This window comes from Somniosus microcephalus, chromosome 25 (assembly GCF_052327205.1).
Source record: "Somniosus microcephalus isolate GS21.2 chromosome 25, FLI_Smic_1.0, whole genome shotgun sequence".
Classification (NCBI taxonomy): domain Eukaryota; kingdom Metazoa; phylum Chordata; class Chondrichthyes; order Squaliformes; family Somniosidae; genus Somniosus; species Somniosus microcephalus.
In genome coordinates this window covers 41,828,450-41,848,293 of record NC_141011.1, presented here as the reverse complement: position 1 = coordinate 41,848,293, position 19,844 = coordinate 41,828,450, and the positions used below count along the sequence as shown (strand labels likewise).

At 47.7% G+C, this 19,844-nt stretch overlaps 1 protein-coding gene across 1 annotated transcript in view; it reads right to left on the bottom strand.

Moving 5' to 3' along the window:
* LOC147100733 (uncharacterized) overlaps window positions 1-19,844 on the bottom strand; it is a 290,852-nt gene that overhangs the window by 49,625 nt on the left and 221,383 nt on the right. Inside the window, exons 16-17 of the mRNA XM_085967558.1 lie at window positions 3,840-3,965; window positions 2,195-2,326 (exon numbers count right to left, since the gene is read on the bottom strand). Coding sequence (XP_085823684.1) covers window positions 2,195-2,326; window positions 3,840-3,965 — 258 coding nt within the window. The remainder of the gene's footprint in view (window positions 1-2,194; window positions 2,327-3,839; window positions 3,966-19,844) is intronic.

The window sequence follows — 19,844 nt, the reverse complement described above, 5'->3', positions numbered from 1 at the left end:
GTAAGGACCCCCAGAATCTTGCTGAGGTAAGGACCCCCAGAGTCTTGCTGAGGTAAGGACCCCCAGAGTCTTCCTAAGGTAAGGACCCCCAGCCCACTCCCCCCAGAGTCTTGCTGAGGTACAGACCCCTGCCCCTTGGAGTCTTGCTGAGGTACAGACCCCTGCCCCTTGGAGTCTTGCTGAGGTACGGACCCCTGCCCCTTGGAGTCTTGCTGAGGTACAGACCCCTGCCCCTTGGAGTCTTGCTGAGGTACGGACCCCTGCCCCTTGGAGTCTTGCTGAGGTATGGACCCCTGCCCCTTGGAGTCTTGCTGAGGTACAGACCCCTGCTCTCTAGTTCCTGAAGGTGTGGAGTCTTCCTGAGGTAAGGACCCCCAGAATCTTGCTGAGGTAAGGACCCCCAGAGTCTTGCTGAGGTAAGGACCCCCAGAGTCTTCCTAAGGTAAGGACCCCCAGCCCACTCCCCCCAGAGTCTTGCTGAGGTACAGACCCCTGCCCCTTGGAGTCTTGCTGAGGTACAGACCCCTGCCCCTTGGAGTCTTGCTGAGGTACAGACCCCTGCCCCTTGGAGTCTTGCTGAGGTACAGACCCCTGCCCCTTGGAGTCTTGCTGAGGTACAGACCCCTGCCCCTTGGAGTCTTGCTGAGGTACAGACCCCTGCCCCTTGGAGTCTTGCTGAGGTACGGACCCCAGCCCCTTGGAGTCTTGCTGAGGTACAGACCCCTGCCCCTTGGAGTCTTGCTGAGGTACAGACCCCTGCTCTCTAGTTCCTGAAGGTGTGGAGTCTTCCTGAGGTAAGGAACCCCAGAATCTTGCTGAGGTAAGGACCCCCAGAGTCTTCCTAAGGTAAGGACCCCCAGCCCACTCCCCCCAGAGTCTTGCTGAGGTACAGACCCCTGCTCCTTGGAGTCTTGCTGAGGTACAGACCCCTGCCCCTTGGAGTCCTGCTGAGGTACAGACCCCTGCCCCTTGGAGTCTTGCTGAGGTACAGACCCCAGCCCCTTGCCCCCTGGAGTTTTGCTGAGGTACAGCCCCCTGCTCCTTGGAGTCTTGCTGAGGTACAGACCCCTGCCCCTTGGAGTCCTGCTGAGGTACAGACCCCTGCCCCTTGGAGTCTTGCTGAGGTACAGACCCCAGCCCCTTGCCCCCTGGAGTCTTGCTGAGGTACAGACCCCTGCTCCTTGGAGTCTTGCTGAGGTACAGACCCCTACCCCTTGGAGTCTTGCTGAGGTACAGACCCCTGCCCCTTGGAGTCTTGCTGAGGTACAGACCCCAGCCCCTTGCCCCCTGGAGTTTTGCTGAGGTACAGCCCCCTGCCCCCTGGAGTCTTGCTGAGGTGCGGACACCTGTCCCCCAGTTCCAGAAGGTGTGGAGTCTTGCTGAGGTACAGACCCCTGGCTCCCTCCCCCTGGAGTCTTGCTGAGGTACGGACCCCTGCCCCTTGGAGTCTTGCTGAGGTGCGGACACCTGTCCCCCAGTTCCAGAAGGTGTGGAGTCTTGCTGAAGGACAGTTCCGTGGTTACCTCACCCGAGTGGCCAATCTTCCTGTGTGAGCTAAGGCGGTGAGTTGTCCATTGGCTTTTAAGCTGTGGAGGGCCGGCGGAGCGGAAGAAACTCCGAGGAAATTCCCGGCAATTAATTCCCAGAGATCCCAAGATTTTGGTGTTGAGATGTTGGGTTTACCCACCAATGAGGCAACAGCGCTAAAGGACAGGCCTTTTCAAACCTTCGGGAGCAAGAAATTCAAGCAGGACAAACATAGGAACATAGGTTTGGGTAGTGGAAATCTGGAACTCTCTCCCCAAAAAGATGTTGAAGCTGGGGGTCAATTGAAAATTTCAAACTGAGATTGGGAGACTTCTGTCAGGCAAGGGTATTAAGGGTTACGGAACCAAGGCGGGTAGATGGAGTTAAGATACAGATCAGCCATGATCGCATTGAATGGCGAAGCAGACTCGAGGGGCTGAATGGCCTCCTCCTGTTCCTAGGACAAACCAGTAAGAAATATAAGCAGAAATAGGATTGAGCTACCTGGGGTTGGAGGCCCAGAGTGTCGAGGCGAGTGGGCCCTATTTGCACCGGGGGTATTAGGGGAGTGCCGAACCCAGAGTTTCCGATGAAGAGAGCTAGATAATCAGTCGGGCATTTTTGAGCTGCCCTCTTTGCACCGAGCTGTGCGCGGCAGAGTACCTACTGTTCTGACACAGTTTTTCCATGAATCCTGGTGGACAGGTGCACAACCCAGTCTTCTTATTGCAGGTCCCATTATTCTCACAGACAGGGCAGTTCCCCTGGCAGGCCAGGCCCCAGTGACCCGGTGGGCACTCTGTGCAGAGAAATCAGAGGAACACAAACGGTTACAGGGGGATGTGGGAAAAATCCGACCAAAGTTAATGTTGCTTAAATACCAACTGGGATGGAAGCCAAAAAAAAAATGTTTTACTACATACGTTTGGAATACGCGCTCCTCTGCATAAAAAGAAAATAGCCCAAGATTTTATAAAGCAGTCCTAAAGTCTGATGATGCTGCCTGTACTGGGAGGCTTTTCAATCCAACTTCCCCCCCCCCCCCACCCCCCCCTTCTCTCCTGAAGGGATTGGCTCATGCTGTGGGCTCTGGATCTACAAGTACCAGGCACCTGCTGGTAATTCGCCAGAGTGGACCTGGACAGTGAGCGCTCGCCGGCTATTCAACCTCTATGTCTCTCCTTGGCGGCCATTGGACAGTCAGCATAGATTATGAGTTTGGGTCTTGGAGCCGGGGCTTTCTCAACCTATCCAAATACCCACATCAAAACTAAAACTAAACCCACAACGCAGTCCCCGGAGCTTGTAGCGGACGCGCTGGTATTAACTTTGGTGGGCGGTAAAGCCAAAAAGGTAAGTAACCAACATCATTTTAAAATAAAAATAAGAGGTCTCTGACGTAAGAAAACGACTAGGCACTTGGTCTGAGTATTAAACAAGGCTTTAATCAACTGGTTTTCAACATAGAGATCTAGTTGTGTCCTTCACTAGTTCCTGTTAAAGAATGTCCTGAGCAAGCTGGGCCCATGCCTGAGTATTTATACTCTCCCTGGACAGCGCCACCAGCAGGCCGCCCAGTATTACTTCATAAGTCATTTCCACATGAATGACAAGATTCATGTCAGTCTCCACTTAGCGACTGCAGGCACATCCAGAGCCTTATCATTAAGGTCCCTGCACTTTAACCAGGTGCAAACAGCTGACTGAAACCACTTGAAGACCCGACTTTGGCTGAAATCAGCAGAGCCTTTTAAATGGGTAAGTACAGGGTTAGCACTTACTGAACTGCCCGAAATAGCTGGCGTGCTTAATATGTTCTAAGCGGCACCCTTATAATAACTCCTATGGTGATGACACATGATTAATGCCATTTGCCCGATATCGGCGGTTGCCCGATATAAGTCATTGAGTATATTCCAGGCTGAGAAAGATAGATTTTTGGACTCTAGGGCAATCAAGCGATTTGGAGATCGGGCGGGAAAGTGGAGTTAAGGTCGAAGATCAGCCATGATCTTACTGAATGGCGGAGGGGCTCGAGGGGCTGTGTGGCCTACTCCTGCTCCTAATTCTTATGCTCTTAAGTGTGGACGGTGTAAGTGGTGGGGACTGTATATATGCCGTTGCTTGAAGTAACTAAGCTGAGCAACAGTGAGAAAGAATTTTTATACATCGGCAGAGCCATTCAGGGATGCATCAGTGCATCTATTATTTACAACTGTTTCAAAATGCGTTTTTACTATAATTCCGCTCAGGCTACGTTAGTGGAGGGTAACACAAAAATGAAATGTTGCTCATGACCTTTGCCCTCTCACCTTTCTCGCAGCCAAGGCCTGTTTTTCCGGGCGGGCAGCTGCACCGTCCGGTCACACTGTCACACGGAGCTCCCCCGCAGTCACACGTCTGCAGACAGTTTACTCCAAACTTGTTGCTGGCACATTCTGCAATTCAGAGAGGTGTGTGGAGTCAGTCAGTCGTCTGGTGTGATGTCCCCTAATAGCGCTCTCGTGATTTCTGTCGCTACATTTTTCGACCTAGCTGCATTATAAGCGAAGGTCTTCAATCCGTTCAAGGCTGTTGCATTAGAATGCTGTTGCGCAATACGTCATCCATTTGCCACATGTGACTAATTAGGAATCCAGATGTGGCTAATTGCACTTTTTCATTAGTTAATAAGAATGAGTAATGGTCATGTGTTGTTGGTCATGTGATCTCAATACTCATATTCGCACAACGTATGCATGTGAACTTTAACCTTTTTGTGCATTTGTTGGTAAAACGGTCAGACAAAAAGCAGAGTGTGTGAGTGTTTTTTGATGGCTGTGTGTGCTTTCCTTCCTTAGTTACTGCTTATTGATTATCTGCTAAAATTGTGTGCAACACGGGTGAAAAGGCTTCAGCTCCATGGAAACACCACCAGCATCACAGAATCATATAACAGTATAGCACATGGTCACGTCGACCAATCGGAATAACCGCTCTAGGCCAGCAAAAAATGGGAAGCCCAACCAATAACGAGCAGCTCCAACAGGGCAAAGGGCATAGAGCATTCAACTGGATTCTAGATAGAGGACAGGGGTGGGACTGGATGGTGAGTGGGGGTGTGGGCCACAAGAGACATTTACCTGTATTGTGTGTAAGGTGCTTTCTACTAAGAGTAGTGCCTGTGGCTAAAATTGTGTCTCAGTGATTTCTATAGGACAACACTGCACTAGCAAGGCGGTAAACTCTGTCCAGTTATCAAACGTTGCAACTTGCTGGTGCTCATCACACAATCCTGGGTGTGAGAATCCATCCCTTTCTGCTCTTCCCGGTTCTGCTTTAAAGGCCAAAAAGAACTTCACCTCTTAAAAGCAGCATATACTAAAGCATCATATACAATAGCACCACATACTGCAGTGCCATGTAATATTGCACCCATGTACTGTATATACCAAAATACCACATAGTGAAGTGCCACTGAAACACTGTGCACTGAAGTACCGTGGACTAAAACACTGTATTAATGCTTCATGTACTAACACATTGCATACTAAGGCGCCATGTACTAAAGCTTGTGTTCAACACACAAGAGATAGAAGATTCATGTACTGAAAGGACACAAGTTTAATTCCATCCCAGGCTGACTGGCTGTACGTCTCTTCTGACTCCTGGGGCAAAGATTCTCACTAGGAACCTCAATCCGGTTCCTAGTGGGCATGGTCCCACACCACAAAACCGCCCCTAATCTGCCAGCCTCAGAGAGGCCTTGCTGATGTAGTCGGGAGTGGAGGGGGTTCCTGAGGCTGGTGTAGAGGAGGTTTTGCTCTGTAGCTTGGGCGTGCTCGATGCCGACACTGGGTGCCTGAAATTGGAAGTGTTCCATTCCCCGGCCTGATGTGTGGACATCCCAGCGGACAGAAAGACACAGAGGGGGGGAACCACTGGGTTTCCATAGTCTTGCCCAAACCGCAGAGAGACTTCAAAGCTAACTTAGCCGCACTGACGTAAATGAATTCACAGGCGTGTGCTTGAGGTTTTAATGAATGCTTCAGTAGATTTTATGTCAAAGTGTGCTTTAATAAGCTTCAGATTCCCACTCCAAAAAGAACCTGCTGGGAAACTCATTGCATCCATAAGGAGACAGGGGAAAACGCAAACAGGAGCCAACGGAGGTGGTTCAAGACCTTGCAGGGGATGGTTTTTGATCTACGTGACTCCTGCCAGGATCTTGGGCTTTTATCATCCATTATATAAAAAAGAACGAACTTGCATTTATATAGCCACTTTCACGACCTCAGGACGCTCCAAACGCTTTATAACCAATGAAGTACTACTGAAGTGTCGGCACTGTTGTAATGTAGAGAAAGGTGGTGAAACTAGGGCAGGGAGTCCGGCAGCAAACCTCACATAGTTTGCAAATGGAGGAGGCTGACATGAAAGAATGGCCAGCACTCCTGTAAAGCAGTCTTTTCCATTCGGACAGCTGATTTGCCCTTTTGGAATAATCTACCTAACGCAGATGCTGCCCTATTAACATTACATTACCAACTGGATATTGGTGTCAGGTAAAGATCAGCCCTCAGCCTTTTCAGGAGCCAAACGTGCCCAGTTTCAACCAAGTGATTTTGGAGGGGGGAGAAATCATCAAAACTTACACCAAATTTGGATGGGTTTAAACCTTTAGGAAAATAGTACTTAGTACTTGTTCTGTGTGTGTGTGTCCATTCCATACACACCAGACCCCAATGTGTTAGTATCTGGGTCGGAGTTTGCAGGTCTTCATGTTTCTCACCTGTGTGGTGTTGGATGCGAGAGGATTGCAACTGGTCAGTCCCCTCTATTTGAGTCATCCAATCTCCCAGCTGGTCTGGTGAGCCGACATTATCAGGTTAGGGAAGCAGTCTAGCGGGATACTCATCCAGTTTGAATGGTGATCTAGTGGGTTAATGTCAATGCAAGGGACCTGTTTCCCTGGGCATCTGAGAAGGATCTTCCTGATGATGTTCCTATGTACACTGTGGATCAGGGAATCAGCATTACACTTTGGGGATTGCTCTCTTCTGATATACTGATCAGTCATTTATAGTGATTACTTAGGGTACTGGAGAAAGTTAATCACTATAACAGGAACTCACTGTACTGGAAATTCAAGAAGTTTAAACCCAAAGTCTGAGTCAACAGCGTACTGAGCTAAAATTCAACGTGACTTTTAGTGAAGGAAATATTCCAAGTTATTCTCATTTTCGGTCGCCTGTCATTTTAATTCACCGCTCCATTCCCACTCGGACCTCACCGTCCTTGGCCTCTTGCATTGTTGCACGGAAGCTCAACGTAAAGTCGAGGAACAGCACCTCATCTTCCGATTAGGCACTTTGCAGCCTTCCGGACTCAATATCGAGTTCAACAATTTCAGATCATAACCTCGGCCCCTATTACATTTTTACTTATATTTTTTTCCCACCCCTTTGTTTTGGATCTTCCCTCCCCCCCCCCTTTCCTTTTTTTTTCTCTCTCCCACACGGCAGCTGTCTCCCATCCTGGCAGTATACTTCACACCTAATCTTGCCGTCTTTTGTCTCCACTGTCCTATTACCATCTCGTCTGGTTTTGAATACCTCTTAATGGCTCTTTTACTTCTTTTGTTCTATCGCAGCCCTGCCTTCGATCTATTTTATTTCCTTTCCAGTTTGAAAAAGGGTTAGGCCCGAAACGTCACTCTAATTTCTCTCCACGGATGTTGCCTGGCCTGCTGAGTTTTTCCAGCATTTTCTGTTGTTATTTCGGATTTCCAGCATCTGCAGTATTTTGCTATCTTCCAAGTTATTCTGCCTGTTGCAATGACACTATCAAGGCAGGCATCATTATCTCCTCCAGCACCACCAAACAACGCAAGTCGTGTATCAGTCAGTGAAGTAATGCAGGGCAACTGGCTCTATTCAGGGCCTATCCCTGGCACCTTCGTCCTACATTAATGAGGGTAAACTCAGCGACCCATGGCTTGAAGAGAGCTCGGTCAAACAATTAGGGTTGTGCTGGGTGCGCAGTTTGTTGAAGTTATCTGATGATTTTATGCCTCACAGCCCAGCACCATCTGGGTGTGTGGACAAGCAAATGTACAATGGTGAAGTTCATTTCTTCAGACAGATTTTCAAGTTAAAAACATCTGGGGTAAGAACATAAAAGCTGCATGTGCCGAGTCAGGTGTTTAGATAGTGCCAAGAATAGTGCTGTGCAGTTTCTATTTTCCAAGGCTATTTTTATAAGAGTGTTGAGGCTCTTGAAGCATTGATGAATAGCAGAGCTGTCAACATGGCGCAAATCTGATGTGCGAGATTTTCAGTCACGAGCCTTATAATAAGGAACTGCACGGCGCCAAAACGTAAACATGGTTAGAGGTTAAAGGGTTGATTTCAAATGGGAAACTTCTCTTTTCAAGTCATCTTTTCCCTTGAATTTTTCTTTCTTTCCCTTTTCTTCTTCCCACTCTACACGGCTCAGATGGATTTGAGAATGATTTCTCCATCAGTGATGGAAACAGCACTAGCCCAGCGCCCACAGCAGTAGTGAAAGCCTTATATTAAAACTATAGAGCTTATAGCTTTAAAAGAGAAGTGTCAATATGGCAATAGTTGCATGTTTTCATGCAACATCAAAAACAGATTATCTAGTCATTGTCACATTGCTGTTTGTGGGAGCTTGTTGTGTGCAAATTGGCTGCCGCGTTTCTTACATTACAATAGTGACTACACTCCAAAAGTACTTCATTGGCTGTTAAGCGCTTTGGGATGTCTTGAGGTTGTGAAAGGCGCTATATAAATGCAGGTTCTTTATTTCTTTGAAAGAGCCTGACCAGCATAGCGAGTTTTGGCTTTCACCCATTCTCTAGGACAGTGTACACATGCATACAAAAGGAGGCAGGACAAGCGAATGCAATCTCAGGTGTGAATCTCATGTCTAATGTGGCAGTCTGTGAACAGGTGTAGGTAATAGAATAGAAAATGTGGGCAGAATGGTGGAAATTAGATCCAGTGTTACTATAGAGTCATAACGGCACAGAAGGAGGCCATTCAGCCCATCGAGTCCACGCCAGCTCTCTGTAGCGCAATCCAGTCAGTCCCATTCCCTCACCCTATCCCCGTAGCCCTGCAAGTTTATTTCCCTCAAGTGCCTATCCAGTCTCCCCTTGAAAACATTGAGTGTCTTCGCTTCCATCACTTCCGTCGGCAGCGAATTCCAGGTCCTCACCACTTGCTGCGTAAAAAAGTTTTTCCTCACATCCTTCCTGTATCTCTTGCCCAAAACCTTAAATTGGTGTCCCCCTAGTCCTTGTACCATCAACTGGTGGGAAAAGCCTTTCCCCGGGGTCTAGCCTAGCCAAACCCGTCATAATCTTGTTGAATAAATCAATCCTTCACCCCCACTCTCAGTTTCGTTAAGCCGACTATTGCTATTCAATCGCATCTTGACGATTGTGGCCTGAACATTCAAGGTCTGTGAGAATATTTTTAACCACATATTGTGTCCATGAGCAAGTCTTTTGTGGCATTGCCCATGGTAGTGTGGAGCACGATTGTGACATTTGGTTCTGCGCCTGACCAATCCCTTTAAGGCCAAGTATTGCCTGTGGGGAAGTGCTCTGAATGGGCAAATTCATATCATTGTAGCTATTCGTAGGTTCATGAGGTCAGTCAGAACTGCATGGAAATTTCAGGCTCTGGTGAATGCCTGCATTTGTGACATATTATATTATATATATATATTGCCGGGTTTTGGGAGTGGGGTGAGGGGGTGCACATCACTACTTAAAGGATTTGGAAGAAACTTTGTAATAAATGTTCCTTGATTGGTTCCTGGGAAAATAAATGGTGTTTTCCTTTGTATAATAGTTACAGAACTAAATCAACCTCTGAATGTTTCACGGGGGAGATGAACCTCTTTACTGCAGACATTTTTTAATCAGCATCACAAAGACCATCTACTTCCCGCTAAGTGACATCGCCCACCTCCATCCCTACCGATACTTTCTGCAGAGATACTTCTGAACTCCTGCTGTAACGTCAGTGGAAGATTGTCAGAAATCCCGGAGAAATGGCATAAACGGGAGGAGGAGGCTCCATAAATATCCCCATCCTCCGTGATGGTGGAGCCCAGCACGTGAGTGCGAAAGACAAGGCTGAAGCGTCTGCAACCATCTTCAGCCAGAAGTGCCGAGTGGATGATCCATATCGGTTTCTTCCTGAGGTCCCCACCACCACAGAAGCCAGTCTTCAGCCAATTCAATTCACTCCACGTGATATCAAGAAACGGCTGAGTGCACTAGATATAGCAAAGGCTATGAGCCCCGACTTCATCCCGGCTATCGTGCTGAAGACTTGTGCTCCAGAACTAGCCGCACCTCTAGCCAAGATGTTCCAGTAAAGTTATAACACTGGCATCTATCCGACAATGTGGAAAACTGCCCAGGTATGTCCTGTTCACAAAAAGCAGGACAAATCCAATCTGGCCAATTACAGCCCCATCAGTATACTCTCAATCATCAGCAAAGTGATGGAAGGTGTCGTCGACAGTGCTATCAAGCAGCACTTACTCACCAATAACCTGCTCACTGATGCCCAGTTTGGGTTCCGCCAGGACCACTCGGCTCCCGACCTCATTACAGCCTTGGTCCAAACATGGACAAAAGAGCTGAATTCCAGAGGTGAGGAGAGAGCAACTGCCCTTGACAGCAAGGCAGCATTTGACTGACTGTGGCATCAAGAAGCCCTAGTAAAACTGAAGTCAATGGGAATCGGGGGGAAAACTCTCCACTGGCTAGAGTCATACCTAGCACAAAAGAAGATGGTTGTGGTGGTTGGAGGTCAATCATCACATCCCCAGGACATCGCTGCAGGAGTTCCTCAGGGCAGTGTCCTAGGCCCAACCATCTTCAGCTGCTTCATCAATGACCTTCCCTCCATCATAAGGTCAGAAGTGGGGATGTTCGCTGATGACTGCACAGTGTTTAGTGCCATTTGCAACTCCTCAGATAATGAAGCAGTCCATGCCCACATGCAGCAAGACCTGGACGACATTCAGGCTTGGGCTGATAAGTGGCAGGTAACATTCACGCCACACAAGTGCCAGGCAATGACTATCTCCAACAAACGAGTGTCTAACCACCTCCCCTTGACTTTCAACGGCATTACCATCGCCGAATCCCCCACCATCAACATCCTGGGGGTCACCATTGACCAGAAACTTAACTGGACCAGTCACATAAATACTGTAGCAACAAGAGCAGGTCAGAGGCTGGGTATTCTGTGGCGTGTGTCTCACCGCCTGACTCCCCAAAGCCTTCCCACCATCTACCAGGCACAAGTAAGGAGTGTGATGGAATACTCTCCACTTGCCTGGATGAGTGCAGCTCCAACAACACTCAAGAAACTCGACACCATCCAGGACAAAGCAGCCCGCTTGGTTGGCACCCCATCCACCACCTTAAACATTCACTCCCTCCACCATCGGCGCACCATGGCTGCAGTGTGTACCATCTGACGTAATAAAACTCACTATGCACTTGGTTTGAGTGTAAAGCAAGGCTTTAATCAACTTGTTTCAGAACATGGAGGTCTAGTTGTACTTTACTAGTTCCTGTCTTACAAAATGTCCCTGGGCAAGCTGGACCCACGCCCGAGTATTTATACTCCTTGGACGGCGCCACCAGCTGGCCGTCCAGTGTTATTTCATGAGTAGTTTCTTTATGATGATGAGATTTATAACACTATCTACAAGATGCACTGCAGCAACTCGCCAAGGCTTCCTCGGCAGCACCTCCCAAACCCGCGACCTCTTCCACCTAGAAGGACAAAGGGCAGCAGGCGCATGGGAACACCACCAACTCCAAGTTCCCCTCCAAGTCACACACCATCCTGACTTAGAAATATATCGCTGATCCTTCATCGTCGCTGGGTCAAAATCCTGGAACTCCCTAACAGCACTGTGGGAGCACCTTCACCACATGGACTGCAACGGTTCAAGAAGGCGGCTCATCACCATCTTCTCAAGGGTATTCAGGGATGGGCAATAAATGCTGACCTTGCCAGCGACGCCCACATCCCATGAACAAATGAAAAAAAGAATAAATGACGCCATTTCTCCAGGGTCTCTGCCCATCTTCCGTCGAAGTTATGGTGGGAGATCCGGGAACTCCTGTAGAAATTCTAACCCCCCATCTGCCACTAAAACCCTCATCCATGCCTCTGTCACCTCCAGACTCAACTATTTCAATCCCCTCCTTACCAACTTCCTGGTCACCATTCTCCTTCAAAACTCTGCTGCCCATATCCTTTCCAACACTAAGTCCTGATCGTCCATCACACTGACCTACACTGGCTTCTGCTCCCCCAACACCGTAACATTTTAAATCTTGTGTTTAAATTTCTCCATGGCCTGACCCCTCCCTTCTCTGTCACATCCTCCAACCCTACAACCCCGCCACCCACTGAACGGTCCATCCCTCCCTCTTTGCGCCACCATTGGAGCTCCTGCTTTGAGCTGCCTAGGCCACACACTCTGGAATTCCCTCACTAAAACCCTCTCCCTCGCTCTCCTCCTTGAAGAGCCTCATCCCCCTTAAATCGTCTCAGGATAGACGTCCATTTTTTCCCTTGTGCCTCTGTGATGCGACCTGGGATGTTTGTCTACATTAAAAGGTGCTATATAAATGCAAGTTGTTGTTGCACTAGGAGGAGGAGATCACTGGGTAAAATGTGCCGTATGTTTCGGATGTGGGTTTTTATAGCGAAGTCCAAGATATATAGACCCTGAAATTCTGACTGGAGCCAAGGTTGAATCCCAATGGAACTCCATATCCTGGTCCTAAATTCCTTATGCCGGTTTCATATGCATTACGGTCCCATAACCTATATATCTAATGTTGTTTCCTTGTCCTACTCCCATATTCCTAACACTGGTCCCATATGTCTACCTTAATCTTATATTCTTAGTCCCACGTTTCTTATATTAGCATCATATCTGTTATGGTCCTATATTCTTTTGCTAGTTGCATATCATGTATTTAGTTATAGATCCCTTATGCTGATCCTATTCCCATATTCCTTATATTGGCATCATAGCTGTCACGATGCCATAATCCTTTGCTGATTCCATAATTTTTTTTTAAACATTATGCTGCTCCCATATCTTGGTCCTTTATCCCTTGAGCTGTTTCTGTTACCTAGTCGCATACTCCTTATACCACCCCTATCTCCTATGGTTTCACCCTACACTCCTCACACAAGGCAGTCATGTCTCACAGCTCAGTCTGAGGTCACTCTTTCTTTCAGCACTTTTACATGGCTTCTTTCCTATGCTCTCCTCCTCTCTAATTGATAGCAGATGTCTATCTTTGCTTGTTTAGCAAGGCTCTAAGCATTTCCAGACCCTCTCCGTGGCCCGCAAACCAAATGTTTCTACAAAATATTTCTGTTATTTCCTGTACCTCAGCCGGAACAAAGAGAACGGAGCACGTTGGAAAAAGTTCTCCAATTGAATATTTCCAATTTTGTTGATGGAAAGTGTATTAGTAACACCAACACAATCCAAATGTGTGAATTTGAAGGGTCTGGAAGACTCTAATTCTCATTCCTTACCTTCCTGTGGTCTTTGACCCCATTGCACTCTTGGGTTACAGATTTAGTTCCTTTGCATGTGTTTTGAGGTGAGGGATGACAGCTCAGGGGAGAAGATTTCCACCTTGAATCTCGTGTCACAATGAAGCTCGTTGTAGGTTAAATTGGATTTGGGTTAAATGGAAGATAAAGCTCCCTCTAGACTGTCCAATCTAAGTCTCACAGATCAGAGCAAATGTTGGATAATGTGTTCTCAACACTGTCCCATCAAGAAGCCATTCAACTCATTCATTCTCAAGATCTCAAAACTGTGGCATTTGTCATCTACACCACGCCCCCCCCCCCAAAATCTCACCTTTCTCTTATAACCTACTAACTTTTAAAACCTAGCCACCGCTATTGGTCTTTCATCTAGGTTTCTCAATCCAAAAAGTGAGGGATAGACCCAGTTCACAGCTCCCATTACACTGTACCATTGAACACTTATTGGTTAGTTACAGCATGGAACCAGAACGAGGCAAAGCACTGCTCCTAAAAGCATTGAAGTCTAGCATATGTTGTACACGAGGTAAAGCTCTCTCTACATCCCTCCATCAAATACTTGGTTAGGTACCATATGGGTCAAATGGAAGGTAATTATCTCTCTACATTGTTGTACTCTCTACATGTGTCCCGGCCAATATTTGCCCCTCAATCAACATCACTATAACAGATTATCTGGTCATTATCTCATTGCAGTTTGTAGGACCTTACCGTGTGCAAATTGGCTGCTGCGTTTCCAACATTACAACAGTGATTACACTTCATAAGTACTTCACTGGCTGTATAGCGTTTTGGACATCCTGAGGTCGTGAAAGGCGCTATATAAATGCAAGTTCGTTCTTTCTTTACTCAAGAGTTGCAACATGAGCTCTTTCCCTCTCTCCTGGCCAATCAAGCAATTTTAGGTTAAGGATTTAAGCTAAACTGAAAATCATCTGGTAATAATTAATTGGTAAGGATTTCAATGGAGATTAATTGAATGGATTAAGTGGGAGAATGGCTTGTAAATTCTATTCACTTAAATGGAGCAGATACTTAGGCTAACAAAAGAGCGTTGTGCTCGCTCAATTAAAGACATCCTTTGGGGAATGAAGCACAGCTATTGGCATCCAGGGTCAGGTAAAGAAAGAACAAGCTTGCATTTTATACAGCACCTTTCACAACCTCAGGACTTTTAAAATATAATCACTGTTATTACGTGGGCAAACACGGCAGGCAAACTACGCACAGCAAGGCCCCACAAAGCTTTTCAGTGACCAGTTAACCTGCTTAGTGATGTTGGAGGAGGGGGTCAATGCTGGGCCAGGACACCAGGAGAACTTCCCGCTCTTGTTTGAAAAAGTGCCATGGGATCTTTGACGTCCACCTGAACAGGCAGTCAAGGCCGCGGTTTAACATCTCATCCAAAAGACGGCACCTCCCGCAATACAGCACTCCCTCAGCACTGCACTGGAATCTCTGTCTAGACTATGATGGGAACTAGGTGCAGAGTAAAACTCTCTTTATTCAGGTTGTACAACGACCTTGAAAATCCACTGTAATATTAGTGTACAAACACAAAGGGGTAAATCTTAACTATTGGGCGCCAAACTGGCAGAGCTCGCTGGCCAGTCAATCCTTCTGGCGAAAGGCCTGGTCCATCCAGTCAGCGAGCTGCAGGCATCCCTGTGGCAACTCATCGGCTCCAGGCTGGGGCAATATCGGGGGCTCTAGAGGCCTGTCTGGGGGTGGGCAATTGCACTGGGAGAGAACTCGGGGAGGCAGCGGCCCACATTATCCTTGTGGAGCATCCCCGTTCCTCCTGGCCCCACAAATATAATTTTAAACTTCCCTATTCGGTGTTTCTTCTGCCGTAACCCACGGTAATGCTGGGCGTAGCGTGAACAGCACACCCTTCACCAGGTCACCCTTTAATCGGGGTCCATTGTGGTGGTCAATGTGATCTCCTGGACTGGTTTTGATCGCCTGAGGGGATTGGAGAGAAATTTTCCAGATTATTATTTTCCCCTTATTGGCCCTAGGTTTTTTTTGGGGAGTTTTGCCTCTCCCAGAAGATTACATGGCTGAGAGTGGTGGGGTGGGGGGCTACGGGAAGTGTCCAGTCCCATTGCTCCACCCATTATAGAGTGTGGGGCAAGATTGAGGGACTAGCCGGTCTTTTCCTGCCCATCAATTTCAAGTCATAGGGCCCCTGATTTGCATATTTAAAGGGGGCGACCACCTGAAAGAGGCGGGCCGTCTGATCGCCTGGTGAACGTCCCTTTGAGGACGGCGGTCGCCAGAAGGCCATTTTTCGAGCCGCTACCTCTCCGTCTATGCCACGCGGCGCACATTAAAAATCTACCCTGGAATGCCTGGTTACGATCGGCCCGTTTAACAGAAACAAGTTAGTGCTCTGCCGAAACATCAGCTAAAGGAATTTCATAGGAGCACGCGAAGATTACGGTGTCATTTCGAGACCAACCCCAAAAAATCAGAAGGGTGCTCAGCATGACTGTTGACTCAGGCTCGCGTTATCTTGTGCCATGGACTCACATTCACTAGGGTTGAGAATCTTCAAAATTGGTTTCGTAGCCAGAGGGGGATATTCGGCCTATCGGTTTTGGGCTGAATTTAGTTGCATTCTCCCAAGTGTACAGGCATTAGCCTGCCTGCCTGCCTGCTCCAGTTCACAAGAACCTTTACAATGCCACGTGTCGTAATCAAAGATTGACTCCAGTAATCCTATATTAATATGAGGATCTGGAGCATATAGGATGATGAAATTAGAGCGAGTATAATTTAGTAGGTTACTACTCTGTCATGACCATTGATACTGGTTTTCATTAGCAATAGTTTTCTTGATCCTTGCGGAAAGCCGTAACGTTATGATTTATAATATTTTGTATCGTAATGTTTTTTGTGTTTCTCTGGTGACAAAGGGCAAAGCAACAGCTCGGCAAATACACAGACCATAAAACAGAGTCTTGGCAGCCTTATGCCGGGGGTTGCAATGCAAAGACATTGGGTTTATTTTTTAAAAGGTGGGCTGACTTCCCGTGGCATTGCTCGCACCAAGTCTGGGGTCTGGAGCAAGGTGCGGGGTTCAACTGCTGAAATGGAGCTATGCCAAACCTGGCCTGGCTCTTTAATGCTGATGCTCGGGCTTGTCTAAGTAGGCATGCCCCGAGGTTCAATTGGAGGCTAATTACATAGAAACATAGAAGATAGGAGCAGGAGTAGGCCATTCGAGCCTGCTCCGCCATTCAACGAGATCATGGCTGATCATCCAAACCCTAGCACCCGGTCCCTACACTGACAACCATCCCACCCAAGCCCTATCCCCGTAACCCCACATATTTAATCCCCCCTAACACTAAGGGCCAATTTTTATCATGGCCAATCAACCTAACCCGCACATCTTTGGACTGTGGGAGGAAACCGGAGCACCAAGAGGAAACCCACGCAAACACGGGGAGAATGTGCAAACTCCACACAGACAGTCACCCGAGGCCGGATTTGAACCCGGGTCCCTGGCGCTGTGAGGCAACAGTGCTAACCACTATGCTGTTGGTGGCGCACGATCCTGTAGATTGGCAGCTGCTGGTAAATCTCTAGTTCCTGGGAGGGGCAGGTTATCAAGGTCAGAAAAAAAACAGTAAAAAGAATGACTGGCTTTTCTTCTCTTTTTTAAAAACACTTTTGACACTTGGATGTGTGATAACTGTGCACTAGATGTAAGACACACACGTACAAGACTCGTGTGTAGTGTGCATTTCCTGTAAATATCACACTTTAAAAAATTAATTCTCAAGATGTGGGTGTCACTGGCAAGGTCATATTTATTGCCATCCCCAGTTGCCCTGGTTACAACAGAGTGGCTTGCTAGGCCATCTCAGAGGTTAGTTGAGTCAACCACATCGGTGAGGGACTAGAGTCACAGATAGGCCAGACCGGACAAGGACGGCCGGAACCCGCTGGAGTTTTGACAACAATCCCACAGCTTCATGGTAATTTTTACTGATACTTGTTTTTTATTTCCAGATTTAAAAAAAAAACTGAATTAAAATTCTCAATCTGCCCAGGCGGGATTTGAACTCATGGATTATTAGTCCAGTATCTACGCGACAGTATCTCCCACAAACATAGACAGAAGCTGGAACAAGTGATGTTACCACAGAATTGTAGCTTGGTGTATGAGCAGGTGACCCAGGGGCCGCCCACCCCCATTCTCCCATGTAGATGTGTCACGGAGACTCCTTGTCCAACAACAAGGCTGCTACTTGTTTATTTTGTTCCTCCAGTGTTCCTCCCTTCTTTTAAGGTGTTGGCCTTGCCTCAATGGGTAGCACTCTCACCTCTGAGTCAGAAGGTCGTGGGTTCAAGCCCCGCGCCAGACTCGAGCACATCATCTAGGTTGACACTCATAGTACAGAGCTGAGGGAGTGCTACACTGTCGAAGGCACTGTCTTTCGGATGAGACGTTAAACTGAGGCCCTGTCTGCTCTCTCAGGTGGACATAAAAGATCCCATGGCACAATTCAAAGTCGAGCAGGGGACTTCTCCCAATATTTATCCCTTAACCATCACTTGAAACAGATTATCTGGTCGTTATCTCATTGCTGTTTGTGGGAGCTTGCTATGTGCAATTTGGCTGCCATGTTTCCTATATTACAGCAGTGACTACACTTCAAGAGTACTTCATTGGCTGTAAAGCGCTTTGGGGCCTCCTGAGGTTGTGAAAGGTGCTATAGAAATGAAAGTTCCTTCTTTCTTTCTTACATTTAACTGTCAGGGGTGAAGGTGTCGAACGGAATTTCCCTATTCCCCTTACAGGAAATTTGCCCAACAAAATGGCCTTTCCGAATATCAGATTCAGACAGTTTGGATTTAGCCGTGTTTGTCTCTTCAAGCCAAAGGATGACGTGCTGTTATTTCCTGTGAATCTGCCATGGTGTCATGGTGTTAAAAACACTGATCTTTCATGGGCCTCTCCACTGATGGCTGCAAGGGAGTGACTGTCAGGAAGGTGATGTCTGTTTGAATTATTCTGTTCATTTTATCTTGAGATATTGCCTCTCTGTGCTGTCAGTATACTGACTTGACTAACTGTAAATCATTCCAATCTGTACTCAGTGCAGCCTAGGGGAATCTAGCAACAAGTTTATAGCGCAAGTTTACATTCAATCTTACTATTATTATTTCAATCTTATCACAAACCGCGCTGCGTGAGGGTTGAACTGTTGATGCAAAGACTCCAAGCCCTTAAAGTCGCCTGGGAAATCAGCGCCCATTGTCAGCACTGATCACTGTCAGCAAAGCCAGGTACAGCCTTGGGTTGATGCAAAGTAAAGTTCACCAGCAATGAGGGAAGAATTCCTCTGGTCACGATAGGGGTGAATCAGTGGTTTGTAATCTGCCAGTGGAGGTAAGGCTACGGCACTGAAGCCCCGATTCTCTGGCCCGTGCTCTAAGTGAGCAGGGCATTCCGCTGGGAGTGGTGTCAGCCGTGGATCAGTGGGTAGCACTCTCGCCTCCGAGTCAGAAGTTTGCAGGGTTAAGTCCCACTCCAGAGACTTGAACACATAGGGCAGGATTTTCATTGGACCGTGGAGGCGGGATTGGAGGCGTGTGGGGGGGGGTTAAAATCCCGAAATCAGGGGGCACGAACCCATCCCGCCCCCAACCCGCCTCCATGCCAGTTTCAAAGGAGGCGGGTACCCGACCCACACTGGGACCCGCCTCCCCGAGGCGGGAAGGGGATTAGTGCCAATTAACTGCCTGTTAACAGGTAGTTAACAGGTAGTTAACAGGCAGTTTTTAGCCTAATCCCTATTTTCATTGGTGAAATGTGGGATTCCTGACGGCTCCAAACTACGCCAAGTTAGCGAGGCGGGCCGTCGGGATGAAGGGCTTGGAGGGGTCGAGATGTCCGGTGTTCGGGTGAGTGATGGGTGCATGAGTGCAGAGGTAAGTGTGTTTGGTGTGTAAAGAAGTTTTACTTACATGTACTTACCTTTACAGCCTTCCTTCCTTCAGGTCTCGGGAGTCCCTCATCTCACTGGCACAGAAAGCAGAATGGCCGCGAGCTGTCAAAAGTTCCAGCGTTCAGCTTTCTGTTCCGGGGAGATCTCTAAATCATCCTGAGAGGAAGGAATTAACCTGGAGTACAGATTGTCAGTGTTTGACAGCTTCAAACAGCTGTCAAACGCTGATATTTCATCTGTCAAAAGGTCTTGACAGATGAAATATCAATCTGTGACATCAACTGTTGCCGGGTGGCCCTTAATTGGCCTGCTGAGCCCGCTGGGCGGGCTCAACAAGGTCAATCAAGTCAAAATCGCGTGGGTTGGCTAGAACTCGATGGAGGCGGGATTACAACCCCGAAAGTTGTAGTCCCGCCGCCTACCCGCCTCCTCAATGAAAATCCATCCCACAGTCTAGGCCAATACTTCAGCACAGTACCGAGGGAGTGCTGCACTGTCGGAGGTGCCGTCTTTCAGATGAGAAGCCCTTTCTGCCCTCTCAGATGGATGGAAAAGATCCCATGGCACTATTCGAAGAAGAGCAGAGGTGTTCTCCCTGGCACCCTGGGCCAACCATCGCCTAAAACAGATTATCTGGTCATTATCTCATTGCTGTTTGTGGGAGTTTGTTGTGCGCAAAATGGCTGCCGCATTTCCTACATTACAACAGTGACTACACCTC